Consider the following 15288-nt stretch of genomic DNA (forward strand, 5'->3'; position numbering starts at 1 on the left):
AGCTCAGTTCCGACAGTTGCGGAAGCTGTACAGAAAATTGGAATAGAGGTTAACATAAACATGACTTCTGCCCTTTTTATTGCTCATGAAAACCACACGTTGCATGTTGTACCACCATACAGCGAGACCCTCAGAGGTGGTGGTCCAGATTGTTGTACACACCGGTACCTCTGACACCCAGTAGCACGTCCTCTTGCACTGATGCATGCCTGTATTCGTCATGGTATACTATCCACAAGTTCATCAAGGCACTGTTGGTTGTAGATTGTCCCACTCCTCAACGGCGATTCGCCGTAGATCCCTCAGAGTGGTTGATGGGTCACGTCGTTCGTAAACAGCCCTTTTCAATATATCCCAGGCATGTTCGATAGGGTTCATGTCTGGAGAACATGCTGGCCGCTCTAGTCGAGCGATGTCGTTATCCTCAAGGAAGTCATTCACAAGATGTGCACGATGGGGGCGCGAATTGCCGTCCATGAAAACGAATGCCTTGTCAATATGCTGCCGATATGGTTGCACTATCGGTCGGAGGACGTCATTCAGGTATCGTACAGCCTTTTCGGCGCCTTCCATGACCACCAATGGCGTACGTCGGCCCCACATAATGCCAGTCCAAAACAGCGGGGAACTTCCACCTTGCTGCACTCGCTGGGCAGTGTGTCTAAGGCGTTCAGCCTGACCGGGTTGTCTCGAAAGACGTCTCCGACGATTGTCTGGTTGAAGGCATATCCGACACTCACCAGTGAAGAGAACGTGATGCCAATCCTGAACGGTCCACTCGGCATGTTGTTGGGCCCATCTGTACCGCGCTGCATGGTGTTGTGGTTACAGAGATAGACCTCATCATGGACGTCGGGAGTGAAGGTGGGCATCATGCAGCCTTTTGCCCACAGTTTGAGTCGTAACACGACGTCCTGTGGCTGCACAAAAAGCATTACTCAACATGGTGGCGTTGCTGTCAGGGTTCCTCTGAGCCATAATCCTTAGGTAGCAGTCATCCACTGCAGTAGTAGGCCTTGGGCGGCCTGAGCGACGCATGTCATCGACAGTTCGTGTCTCTGTATCTCCTCAATGTACGAACAACATCCCTTTGGTACACTCCGAGACGCCTGGACACTTCCCTTGTTGAGAGCCCGTCCTGACGCAAACTGACAATGCGGACGAGATCTAAGCGCGGTATTAACCGTCTAGGCCTGGTTAACTACAGACAACACGAGGCGTGTACCTCCTTCCTGGTGGAATGACTGGGACTGATCGGCTGTCGGCGCTGCTCATGCATGGTTGTTTACATCTTTGGGCGGGTTTAGTGACATCTCTGAACAGTCAAAGGGACTGTGTGTGTGGTACAATATCCACAGTCAACGTCTTTCTTTAGAAGATCTGGGAACCGGGGTGATGCAAAACTTCTTTTGATGTGTGTAATACTTACGAAACGTTTCGCATTCGTAGCATTGTTTTCGGCTGAGGAAAAAAAAAAATAAAAATGTGGTGCGTTACTTTCTGGGCAACCCTCGTATGTAGACAAGCGAACTGCCAAAAACTATCCGAATAGATGGGTTGAGTGTTCAGGCGTCGCCTTCTTGAGCACATACGTCGATCTGCCCGAACAGTCAAGATCTGCGCAGGCATGCGGAATGAGATGAGGTACTACGTCTGCGCTGCGGAAGAGAAGGCAGACGCGCAGTAGCACGCTTGTGGCGCAGGCGGGGCTGCGAGGCGCGCCGCCGACTGACCTGTTGTCGGTGAGGTCCCTGGCGAGTGCGGCGAGCAGCGCGGCGGCGGCCGGCTCGTGGCCCGGCTCGCCGCGGATGAGCAGCGGCGCGAGCGCGGCGGCGGGCGGCAGGTGTCGGCAGGAGGCGGCGTGCTGGCGCGCGGGGCCCGAGCCGGGCGGCGCGCACAGCCGCAGCACCAGCGCCAGCGAGCGCGCCTGCACGCCGGGCAGCGCCACCAGCGCGCCGGCGGCCGCCTCGCGCCACGCCGCGCCCTCCCCCTGCACCACTGCAACACACACCACGGCTCAGCTCACTGTACAACAATCCAGTTATAATCTCATTTAAATTACTTGACAAGGTCCAAAGCTGCGCTGTTGCTGCGACAAGTACTGACCGAAGGCATTCGCCTCATCGCTTTCTACACAGTTTGCAAAATAAAACTGGCCCGGAAAATATTTTATGCACCTTAAGATAGGCAACCCTTCTTACATTAACATTGTGCGGATGCCTGTCTGAAGGGGTACGAAATATTTTTCGGGCTAGTTTTACGCGGCCTAGTCTCACTAACACAGCAACCGCTTAGGTTCGACAACGTGCAACAACTCACAAACGGTAGGTGGCAGCACCAACAGTGGAGCATTTGTAAAGCGTGTCGGTGGGACGCGGAAAACAGTGAAGTAACATCTTCAACATTTGTAGTCCTGTCTTCCTCACTTCCGTGTAATATTACGGTATATGGATAATTTTTAATTTTTACCTATGGACCGTCTGAAACCAAAACATTGCATCGAAACAAGTGTTCAGTTCATAGTGCTGTGGAATGTGCGAAAAAACCGCAAATTGGCATTCATAAAAAGCAGAACAACACCAAGAATGCAACAGGAGCGTAATATGTAAGAAACCGTTCACGCAACCTGCCACTGATGATGCCTTGCAGAAAATAAAGGCGAAACGTGTATGGCACTAAAATTGTGTTTTTTTTTCCAGTTACTGTCAGACGGTCCAAAAGAAAAATTATCAATATACCGTAACAGAGAAGTAATTGTTCTAATACGGAGAGATTTATATGACGTCCAACAGCGCACGACCAATGGCTTTCGGGTTAAGGTGACAAGCTCGTGGTCTAATGGCTAGCGTTGCCATCCCTGAATCACGGGGTCCCCGTTTCGATTCCCGGCCGGATTTTCTCTGACTGGGGCCTGGGTGTTTGTGTTGTCCTCGTCGTCATCCGGGAAATGTCGAGATTGGAACTTGTACGGGCGCCACGCAAACCAACATCAACATCCGCACGCATTTCGAAACGGCTGCATTTCTAAACCGTTCGCGTGTCGCTGTGGCTAAAGTACACAGCGCATGTAAAAATGGTACTATCCAAAACTGGTACTGAGGTAACTGTGCTGCACCACAGGCCATAAATGACAGAGGTGAAAGACGGTCGTGGACATGTATACGGACGGACAGAAGTGCAACTGTTCAGCAACTGACCACCCCGGTGAACCAAGCGCCTACCAACAGCGTCTCCTCAACGAGCATTTAGTGAACGTTGCTGCATCTGGGCCTACGCAACAGACGCCTGGGGCCCTATTCTGTATCGTTCATACCGATCGGTGTAGTAGGTTAGTCTCGGTAGTGACGTCATTTTCGGTTCTTTATCGAAATATCCTATTCAGTAAGCTTCTGAGACTTGTTACGGAACGGCCCTGCCACCGATTTTACGACAATTGTACCGAGAGGTTTTGGATTCCGATCTGGCCCTGTCGATCGGTGAGCTATAATTTGTTATTTTAAACATATTTAGCGATTTTAGCTTTGGATTTAGTGGCTCTGTTACTAAAGAATCACCAGATGATGCATCCAGTTGGATGGTGAGTTCGTAATAGACTATTTTCCTTTGTTAGAAATATGGTTAGGTTAGGTTGTTACTGTGAATGATTACATAAAAAAACCGTTTTCGGTCAATATTCTCTCAAAATACGTGTTATTTTTATGCAAATAAGAGTTTAAAGATCATTAAACATCAAGACATCGGCTCTGCTGACGTATATTACATGAGTGTGAACTGACGTTGCTAGTGCCTTTGTGTACATTTTCCCACAAATAGGTTAGTTAGTAATTATCGAAACGTGTTTACAACTTTCAAGTAACAATGGAAAGCAATTATGTGAAGCCTGATATTGGAAAACTTCCAAACCCTCACGCACTTATGACTTACAGAGCACCGTTTGGCAACGAAGTCAGCCTACGTTCCTCTACATAATACCATAACAAATGAACACTGCGTGTCTGTTTGGCGTGCCCAAGTGGTTAGCGCGCGGGCGATTCCAAAGACGGGTTCGCGCATGGGTGGACGTAAAAAAAATTTTTTTTTTTGCTCTTCATATATGCAACACGTTCTGAGACATTGTTACTCGTGTAAGTTAAGATTTTTCTGCAATATTCGTTCTTACTTACATGTAAGAGCGCACTTCTTCAGTAATGATTTCGCAATTTCTATGTGTTTAAAATACGAAATTGTTGGAGATGAAATTGCTGTGAGTGAAACAACCGACAGTGACCTTTATATTTTTTTCTTGTCAGAAATAATTCACCATTTTTTCCGAATATGTAGCGATTTCCGAGTATGCGGTTAGACAGGAATCTAAGAGCACAACTTAAATTACTGGGAATGTAACTAGCAGAAGTCATCTTCATAATCTTGCTTGCCACAAGTATTTATCCGCGATCGAATCCTCAACCACAGTAGACAGAGATGAAAGATCTCTGCCGTAATATTTTTAGACTGTAGCACCATATACGAAATATTTTCATTCATGAGATGCGTGTTACAAACTTCGGCGAACTGCAGGAGCTCTCGAAATGCGTTTTTTTTTTTCAATTTTGTTTTTAAGACCCATATCGTTGACGCATCATATAGGGACGTGGGCTACTTAATCATTTGGATCTCTAGGAGCGTGTTATAACCACATTCTGTTTATCTTCTTATTCTTTGAACCTCTCAGAATCAGTTTTTCGGATGTTTTTATAGATGTATTAGTACAATGTGGTACAACACGCTATTTCTAACTCATTTTCCGAAACGTAAACTTCAAAACACGATGTCAGTGTGAATGAAAATAAGATGAATGCGGCATTTACGACAATCTGCAGAATACAGTCAAATACGCTATCGTTATTATGCATGCATGGAAACATGCGGTCAGAGAAACTGTAAAATTTTTTTATGCATTTCAGCTGAGAATCATGGAAATGGATATACTGTGCCTGTTAAGGAGGAGGCAAGGGCGATTAAGGCGGGCACGTCAGCTCGATGGAATGCGGCGTCATGCATTATGGCAACGTAAACGAAATTTTCGGTACTTGAAAGAACAGCGCGCCTGTGTCGCCTGCTAGCCGCTGTGTGTTCGTGGCGCCGTGCGCCCTGCAGTGCGCATGCGCGGTTCTGCGGCCGCTTGCTTTTGATTGGCTTGCGCGACACGAACCGACAACAGTGCTTCGGTTCTTTAGACCCGAACGTTATCGCTACCGAAATGCATACTGAATAACTCAAGGACTCTAATTCGAGTACTAGACCGTTCGGTGTACCGAAACGATCGGCAGAATGGCGGAGAGATACGGAATAGGCACCCTGGCTCATGCACCCGTGTTGACTGTTGTTCACTGGCAACGAAGGCTGCAATTTGAACGCCAATACCGCAACTGGACGTCCAGTGAATGGCGACAGGTGGTCTTTTCAGATGACACATGGTCGTTGGCGTGTATAGCGTGAAACATCTGGAAGCAAACAGCATGCAACATTTGTCGAAAGGGACCTCTGCGCGCCTTATGGTCTGGGGAATGTTTTCGTGGCATTCCCTCAGTGATGTCGTCAATCCCGGATGCACAATGGACAAGTGAGCATTTATTCTCGGGGACCACGTCCACCGCAACATACAATTTGCTTTTTCTTCAGCACGATAGCATCCACCGGCACGACAAATCAACGTGTCATACAGATCACAGTTTTCATGCGGGGTTGAAGAGCAGGGCGATGGCGTTACCGCACTCCCCTGATCATCAAACTTACCGGATTTAAAACCAATGGAGAATCTTTGGGACCACCTTGATGGGCTGTATGTGCCGTGGATCGTCAACCGAGAAACCCAGCACAGCTGACTACGGCACTGGAGTCGGCGTGCTTCCACATCTTTGTTGGTACCTTCCAGAACCTCAACGACACTCTTCCTGGTTATTCATGTTTCTGATAGATGGGTACATTAATGTAACTGGGCAGTGTACTTTGTACTTCCTGTACATCTACATTCCTACTATGCAAACCACTGTGAACTGCATGGCAGAAGGCACGTCCCACTGAACAAATTATTACCGCTTCCCGTTTCATCCACATATGAATCACGGGAATAATGACTGTTTAGACTCCTCTGTGCGCTCTGAACTTAATCTAATATCCTTCTCGCAAATCCTACGGAAGTTATATCTAGGGGGTTGTAGTGTATTCCCTAGAGATTCACAGGATAATTTGCGACTATCATCTAGCGTCTGCCAGTTCAGTTCCTTCAGCACCTCTGTGATGCACCTCTGTTGGCCATACCAACACCTGACTGTTCCTACTGTTCTTTATAGTATACGTTCACTATCCTCTGTAAATCCTATTTGGTAAACCATCCCATTTTGGCTCACATGAATGATTATTAAAATGACAGATTGCATTTCTGCAGCAGTCTATCAGTGAGCCGAAGTCTGACATCTGTTTTACTTAAGGCTGTAGTCGTTACATTCGGTATGCACAAATTGTTACACCAACGTATTTGTGTGAGTTGTCAGATACCAGCCGTGATTCACTGATGATGTAATTTTGCAAAGTATAATATTTTACTTTACTAAACACTGAAACGAATCTGCCCGTCCTTGCTCCACTTCGAATTCTTAGTAACATGTTACTGGACATTCGTGTACTGATTTCCGGACAGTACTTCATTATGCACAAGTGCATCACCTACAAAAAGTCTGTGGTTATTATTAACATTATCCGTAAGGTCATTAATATACAGCATGTACAGTAGGGATTCAAACACATTTCCCGGGATCACACCAGAAGTTACTTCCACTTCTGTCAATGACTCTCCATCCACGATGCAAAAATTTCGCTTCATACCCCATATAAAATCGTAGAGGGAGACCAAGAGATGAATACACTAAGCAGATTCAGAAGGATGTAGGTTGCAGTAGGTACTGGGAGATGAAAAAGCTTGCACAGGATAGAGTAGCATGGAGAGCTGCATCAAACCAGTCTCAGGACTGAAGACCACAACAACAAACAACAACCCCATATGATCATACTTTCGATGATAATTGTATGTGTGGTACTGAGTCACATTCTCTTCGCACGTCAAGAAATACTGCCTTTACCTAACAGCATCTATCTATGACTTTCAGAATGTCAAGTGCAGGGGTAGGACGTCAAACGGGCCGACTTGGAGCAGGAGAGGCACCACAGGACATTTGAATTTCCACTGTCTATACTTTTACAAGTAAATTCATAAAATTTTGTCAGCATGACCACCAAGGATTCAGGATTCACACTAACAGCAGTGAAAGTTCAAAAACACAACAAAATAATTTTTTCCCAAGTGAAATTTCATCATTTTTCTCACTTACTATAGGCTGCATTTGTTGCTCTAAGTACACTTTTCTTCATAACGAAGAGAGATTCTTCGATGAATTTTGCACTGCTTATCAAACACAAACTCCTTGACGCAAAACCCTATAATTTTCCAAATCTATTAAAAACTGTGGTAAAAATTGAGATAATTAATTATAAAATTTGAGCTTTTTCTACACATGAAGTTTAAACTGTAACAGCTCATTCACTTTTTCATAAATTAAATAAATTCTAGAGTTTCACACACCTGTAAGTATGGTTTGTACGAGGGCAGTTCAATAAGTAATGCAACACATTTTTTTTCTAGGCCAATTTTGGTTGAAAAAACCGGAAATTTCTTGTGGAATATTTCCAAACAATCCCGCTTCGTCTCGTATAGTTTCATTGACTTCCGACAGGTGGCAGCGCTGTACGGAGCTGTTAAAATGGCGTCTGTAACGGATGTGCGTTGCAAACAACGGGCAGTGATCGAGTTTCTTTTGGCGGAAAACCAGGGCATCTCAGATATTCATAGGCGCTTGCAGAATGTCTACGGTGATCTGGCAGTGGACAAAAGCACGGTGAATCGTTGGGCAAAGCGTGTGTCATCATCGCCGCAAGGTCAAGCAAGACTGTCTGATCTCCCGCGTGCGGGCCGGCCGTGCACAGCTGTGACTCCTGCAATGGCGGAGCGTGCGAACACACTCGTTCGAGATGATCGACGGATCACCATCAAACAACTCAGTGCTCAACTTGACATCTCTGTTGGTAGTGCTGTCACAATTGTTCACCAGTTGGGATATTCAAAGGTTTGTTCCCGCTGGGTCCCTCGTTGTCTAACAGAACACCATAAAGAGCAAAGGAGAACCATCTGTGCGGAATTGCTTGCTCGTCATGTGGCTGAGGGTGATAATTTCTTGTCAAAGATTGTTACAGGCGATGAAACATGGGTTCATCACTTCGAACCTGAAACAAAACGGCAATCAATGGAGTGGCGCCACACCCACTCCCCTACCAAGAAAAAGTTTAAAGCCATACCCTCAGCCGGTAAAGTCATGGTTACAGTCTTCTGGGACGCTGAAAGGGTTATTCTGTTCGATGTCCTTCCCCATGGTCAAACGATCAACTCTGAAGTGTATTGTGCTACTCTTCAGAAATTGAAGAAACGACTTCAGCGTGTTCGTAGGCACAAAAATCTGAACGAACTTCTCCTACTTCATGACAATGCAAGACCTCACACAAGTCTTCGCACCCGAGAGGAGCTCACAGAACTTCAGTGGACTGTTCTTCCTCATGCACCCTACAGCCCCGATCTCGCACCGTCGGATTTCCATATGTTTGGCCCAATGAAGGACGCAATCCGTGGGAGGCACTACGCGGATGATGAAGTTATTGATGCAGTACGACGCTGGCTCCGACATCGACCAGTGGCATGGTACCGTGCAGGCATACAGGCCCTCATTTCAAGGTGGCGTAAGGCCGTAGCATTGAATGGAGATTACGTTGAAAAATAGTGTTGTGTAGCTAAAAGATTGGGGAATAACCTGGTGTATTTCAATGCTGAATAAAACAACCCCTGTTTCAGAAAAAAAATGTGTTGCATTACTTATTGAACTGCCCTCGTATGCTGCGCAAAATTCGTCGAAGAATCTCTATATAGCCTACAAAAATAAAGTAAGAAAAATGTTTAATTCCGCTTGGTATATACCCTTCTAGTGCCTTTATTCTCGTCCAATATCTTTTTTTAATTTTAATTTGGGCCGGAGAAATTTTTTTAGTGAAAAGAAGGTGTAATTCTCGCTTCAGGAAGAGCTACATCCCTGAGAACTGGCAACCAAACTACTTTGTTCACAGTCGTATCACAACAGTTAACTGACACTAATTAAGCGAATGAAGTTCAGTCCTGCACTACTTTACAATGATGTGCTTAACGAAAACGAACAGTGAAGTGGCTGTGGTAACGGATGGTATTGCATAGCTTAGTGGATGATTTGATAAAGAGCTTAGTGTTTGAAACTAATCATGAATGAAGAAAATTAGTACTGCAACTGCGACGGCTATTTGCAGTTTATTGCATAATTTGTTACATGACATTTTTAGTCTCTCATTGGTCTATTGGTGGTGGGGCGCATTTCGTCCTCCTTGCTGTCAAATGGAAACTACACTGCGTGACAAAAAAGTTAAACGCCCAGACGGGGAGAAACTCTCTGAAGCAAACTGCCACTGTTGTAAACGACTCTTGATACGAGATCTGTTCAAAAATTCCGGAACATTCGTAATTTTGCGCCAATGGTGTGTTGGAGCGAAATGTGGTTGGCATCCCTGCACGCGCCTGTGTTCATTGTGTAACTGCGGAAGTTTCATTGTTGTAGGTCTGTTAGTTATTGTCCAGTGCTGTATTGAGTAGAACGTTGTGTCGCACAGTTTGCCAATTTCGAGATGGCAGAGTTACAGGAGCAACGCATTTGCATTAAATTTTGAGCGAAACTCAAGTAAAACTTTACAGAGATGCCTAATGATGCAGGAAGCCTAAAGCCGTCGGCACACGGACCGTGCATTCGAGCGTTGAGCGTGCCGAGTTTCTGACGTCATAGCGTGGAACAGCACGCTCGGGAGTCTTTCCGAACGTGCAGAGGAATATCTGGCACGTCAGATATTCTGAGCGTGCGTCTGAGCGTTGACCAATGAGATGGCACAACGCCACCTACGTCACACGCACGCCGTCTCCCTTCGGTACAGAGTTGTGAGGCGCCATATTGCCATTCATTTCAAGCCTATATGTATATATGCCGTTCCGAGCACCAGCAAATTGAGAATCTCTGCAATACCCGTTGTTAACTGTGTGATTCGTTCCAATAAAATACTGAGAAACATCATATTCGTGGAAAAAGAATTATTGTAACTTGCGTACAATGGGAGTATGCTATTTGAAGGCAGCGACACACTGAAGATCCATTGTTCTTGGTACAATTTGTTATAATTAAATTTCAGTCAATAACATATCTACGATTAATGTTCTTAGCAAGCACTAACATACTATGATTACAAGCAACAGAGACAAATGTTGGTTTAGCGTAATGAATAGCGTCATTGTCCACGAAAGAGTTCATTTTGTTGGGGCGATGGTTCGCGTCGTGTCACACCCAATTTTTTTTTCTTAACATTCGCGTTTTTATTAGGTTCCGATACTTTATTATTAGTTTAATACAAGTGTAGACTATAATATTTGATGTTATGTAAATACAAGTTCACCTTTTTTTGGGGGGTGACTTTGTTCGATTGGCTTAATCTAAAGGACAGCTTGCGCTACTTGTATAAAAGATATTTTACTCCTTCTTCTTTTACGCTTCGTAATTCTGCTACCGGGTAGGAACAGTGATCAAATAAGACTGACCTCGGGGTTTTACTAAATGTGGGAATCATGAAATAATGTTTATCTTATGCGGAGAAGTATTCCAAATTTGTGACCCACTGTTTGTAACGGAACTTTTATAAGCCTGAGTGCTTATCGATTGGACACGGTACTTTCCTTTTCGTGGACGATGGAAGAAATGTGCGTTTTGATAGAGCTGACGTGAGAATTTTACGCGCGCCCGTTGGTTAAACAGTGTGATTTACGAACTAGAAACATCCCTCAACTGCCACTGGAGTGCGTTGCGATCGCGTATACCACGTTGGGGGCCACGTACCGTATGCACGAGTCGCATCGCTCCTGAGCGTTCAGCAGCACGTCGAACTTGGCACGCTCAACGTTAACGTTCGACAGCACGGTCCGTGTGCCGACGGCTTAAGGCGATGAGAGGTGCAGCCCTACTCGGTCTTACGAATGGTTCACACGGTTTAAAATTGGCCGGATGGAATTTAAAGACGACCTTCGTCCAGGACGCACGTCGACGACTACGCGACGACGCAAAAGTGAGGAACGTCAACCAAATTGTGCATGCCAATCGAAGACAAGAGTGTCAAGAGATTTCAGAAGAATGTATCATTTCAGTTAGATCATGTCATGAAATCCTGACACAGCATCTCGGAATGCATCGTTTTGCCGCAAAGTTCGTCCCACGGTTCGTGAATAGAGACCAGAAAGGCCTTCGCCTCGCAATCTGTGAAGAGCTTTTTGATCGCGCAAATTAGAACGGGATGTACCTTAAGAGAATCTCAACTGGTGGTGAGACAGGAGTGTACGGTTATGATAAGACCAAGGTTTAGTCTTCACAATGTGTCGGGAAAAGTCCTCGTCAGGTCAGGTCAGATGTCAAAGTCATGCTGACAGTTTTCTTTGACTTTGAAGGATTAGTTCGTCATGAATTCGTGCCACAGAGACAAACGGTAAATCGATGGTACTATCGGGACGTGTTGCGACGCCTGTGAGAAAATATGAGAAGGAAACAGCCCGAAACGTGGCGAGACAATTCACGATAACGCACTCGCACATTCATCCTTGTTGGTGCGTGACTATTGCACTAAAAACGACATCACTCTGCTGCCTCATCCTCCGTACTTTCCAGACCTGGCCCCTGCGGACTTCTTTTTATTTCCAAAGTCGAAAACCCTGTTGAAAGGACGAAAATTTACAACGATACATGAGATAAAAGAACATTTGCAGACGGCGCTTCCCGCGATTCAGCAAGAGACGTACAAAGACTGCTTCCGGGAGTAGAACAGTGTTGGAAGCGGTGTGGAGGAGAGTATTTCGAAGGAGACCATGCGCAATAAGTAAAAGGCAAGCGTAGAAAAATTTTGTGGGCAAAGTTCCGGAATTTTTTAAGCAGACCTCGTATCCAGAATACAGTCACTGAGATGGAGTTGGCGTCCAGTTGGTCTCATAGGTATTTTACTGGGGACGGACCTCGAAAAAGCCTTTGATAAGGTTGAATGGAAAAAACTATTCCAGATATTGAGGGAAACTGGAGCTAAGTACAAGGACAGGAGAACGATATGGAACATATACAAAGAAGAGGTGGCAATAGTGAGATGTGGGGAACATCAACAACAAGCAAAAATTAAACAGGGTGTGAGACAGGGATGTGCACTCTCCCCTGTCCTCTTTAATATGTACATACAGAAAGCAATGGACGAGGTCAGAGAAAAGTTAGGACAAGCTAATGGAATCAGGATCCAGGGAAAAATAGTTGATATGCTGCGTTTTGCGGATGACATTGCTGTCCTAGCGGAAAATGAGGAAGAATTACAAGTAGTGTTGGAAGAAATGGGAAACACTCTTGCTACACGGTACAACATGAAAATTAATAAGTCAAAAACAAAAATCTTAGTTGCAAGCAAACAAAATAATCAAGCAAGTACAAATATAAGGCTGAATGGAGAGAAGCTGAAAGAAATACAAGACTTTGTCTACTTGGGAAGCAGAATAACATAAGATGGTCGTAGTAGGAAAGATGTAATAAGTAGAATAAATCAGGCAAAGATTGCATTCTATAAAAGGAAAGGACTCCTCACATCAAATATGATAAGTCTGTCGTTAAGGAAGCGGTTAATAAAGACCTTTGTTGGGAGTGTGCTTCTCTACGGCAGCGAAACCTGGACACTTGGAGAGGACGAAAGAAGAAGGATTGAAGGATTCGAAATGTGGTGTCTGCGAAGGATGTTAAAAATTCCATGGACGGCCAGGATGACAAATGAAGAAGTCCTGCAGAGAGCGGAGGAAGTTCCAGTTCTTTGGAAGACGGTCAAGAAGAGGAGAGATATATGGATGGGACACATTCTGAGACATGAAAGTCTTCTCCACACTATAACGGAAGGCCTTGTGGAGGGCAAAAGGGCAAAAGGCAGACCTAGAAGAAAGTACATAAGCCAGATAATGCAGGACCTAGGATGCGGAAGTTTCACGGAATTGAAGAGGCTGGCCGACAATCGCACTGAATGGAGAGCTGCTGCAAATCAATCTTAGGATTGGCAACTTAAGAAGAAGGACGTGAGAATCCTTGTGAACACGGGAGCACTTGAACGTCATGCAGACAGTTCACAGAGACTCATGCCATGCGTGGAAGAACTTTGATATGATAAAAAATGACACCACGATACCATCGCAAATGAGGTAACAAACGAGGACGCCAAGGTGTCCATGACGTACCGTTCCGTGACCTTATGTTACACCAGATTGCCCTCACAAAATGATGCCACAAGTACCACCGCTGTGTCTCTCCTAAACACTGGAAGAATATCTCTCCCGAAGTCGCCGCCATACCTGCCGACGAACGTTGTGGGGGTAGTTCAGAACCGCAATGCACCATTCGTCATCAGCAGGCCACGTTTCCCGGTTACGGCACCACTTTAAACGCGGCCGTTTGCAATCTACGCATGGGACAGCAGTTTCCTAGTCCGGCTGCTGTCAGTCCTCGATCAACAATCCGGGAAGACACACGATGTTCAGGGAGCCCATTACTTGTTTTCAAATGGCAGGCGCAGATCTGAAGGGGTTGCGGTGTGCTTGGTGCACAATACGGCTATCACTCCCTCTCGTGGTGAGATGTGGTCGTGCGGAACCTTTACCACGAATACACCTGTCCTCACCTTCCCATGAAGTCTGACATCGGGCCACTGTTTCATCCGAATGCCCCACAAATCTGTATACTGCAGTATTCGACCATCCGGCAAAATGGAGACCCGCGATGAGAAGCCTCCAAAACTCTGTCACATGCTGATAATGCTGTATCACAAGTGTACACATCTCCGTATCTTTTACAAAAATGGTTCAAATGGCTCTGAGCACTCATGGGACTTAACATCTGAGGTCATCAGTCCCCTAGAACTTAGAACTACTTAAACCTCTCTAACGTAAGGACATCACACACATCCACACCCAAGGCAGGATTCCGAACTGCAACCGTAGCAGTCGCGCGGTTCCAGACTGCAGCACCTAGAACCGCTCGGCCACCGCGGCCGGCTATCTTTTACAATGACAGCTCTACATATGACACTATTCACGTCACTTCCATAAAGTACTAGTGCCTCGTAACATCGCTGAACATGAACTACACTAATGCACTCCGTTATACCACCTTCCAAAAAGAACTGCAACTCTTTATCATTTACATACCTGCCCATGTTGTGTGTAGCTGAGCGAAGTTAACGCTCACATCCGACCAAATCTTGTCAATGCTTCACTCTTTTTGTGAGGCAGTGTAATTGAAATCGGAGTATAGGTACCTTTCATAATACACGAGGGGTGCTTGAAAGTAGCTTCCGTTTACGTGTAACATGGGAGGTAAGTTCGACAGAATTCAAGCGACAGGAATGCGGCAGAGAGTTGGGCGTGCACTGTGACGGAAGATGCCGTTCTAGAAACATTTTCGTTAGTACTGACTTGAAGGGGCTTGAGCGATGTGAAAATATTAAAGCGCTTCACCTATTCAGTGCACTACGATAACTCTCCATTTGTGTGAACATGTCATTATTATCTACAGTATTAATTTGTTAAGACTGGTTCTATGCATAGAACTATTCGAATGCGTTTTCTCGTCACGATACACATTTCATTTTATTAATTCAAAACAGTGCCATGTTAGGCTTTTGTCGTTCATTTCTTGTGTACAATGTAAATCAGATGTTTGCTCCCAAGTTTCACATGAGTTTTCCGCTTTGACGCTAATGCTATACAACAAACAATTTAGACAAACTGAGAGACCGTAAACGGCAGACAATGAAGCACAACGAGGCTGACAATGAAGTTTGCTAGTAAGGCTATAATTTTCGGTCGGTCTCTGACACAGAACACGAGGAGCTACAAGCATACTTCTCGGCTGCTTACTGCATACAGATTCACTAAGTAGGGCAGTGTACTTAGAGCTGCGACAGTGAGAAGCTTCATGTTCGTCTGTTAACAGCCGATCAGAATTTAAGCTGCAACTGAAAAGCCCGCCGAAAGTAAAACCCGCTCTGTGGCAAGGAACCACCTAGCCGTCTACCTCAGCCGTTAAA

General features: G+C 45.4%; 1 protein-coding gene across 1 annotated transcript in view; it reads right to left on the reverse strand.

The window, feature by feature from the left end:
* LOC126419536 (protein FAM13A) overlaps window positions 1–15288 on the reverse strand; it is a 121617-nt gene that overhangs the window by 99189 nt on the left and 7140 nt on the right. The window contains exon 2 of the mRNA XM_050086725.1: window positions 1734–1998. Within this exon, the coding sequence (XP_049942682.1) occupies window positions 1734–1998 (265 nt within the window). The remainder of the gene's footprint in view (window positions 1–1733; window positions 1999–15288) is intronic.

Source organism: Schistocerca serialis, chromosome 9 (genome assembly GCF_023864345.2).
Source record: "Schistocerca serialis cubense isolate TAMUIC-IGC-003099 chromosome 9, iqSchSeri2.2, whole genome shotgun sequence".
NCBI lineage: Eukaryota > Metazoa > Arthropoda > Insecta > Orthoptera > Acrididae > Schistocerca > Schistocerca serialis.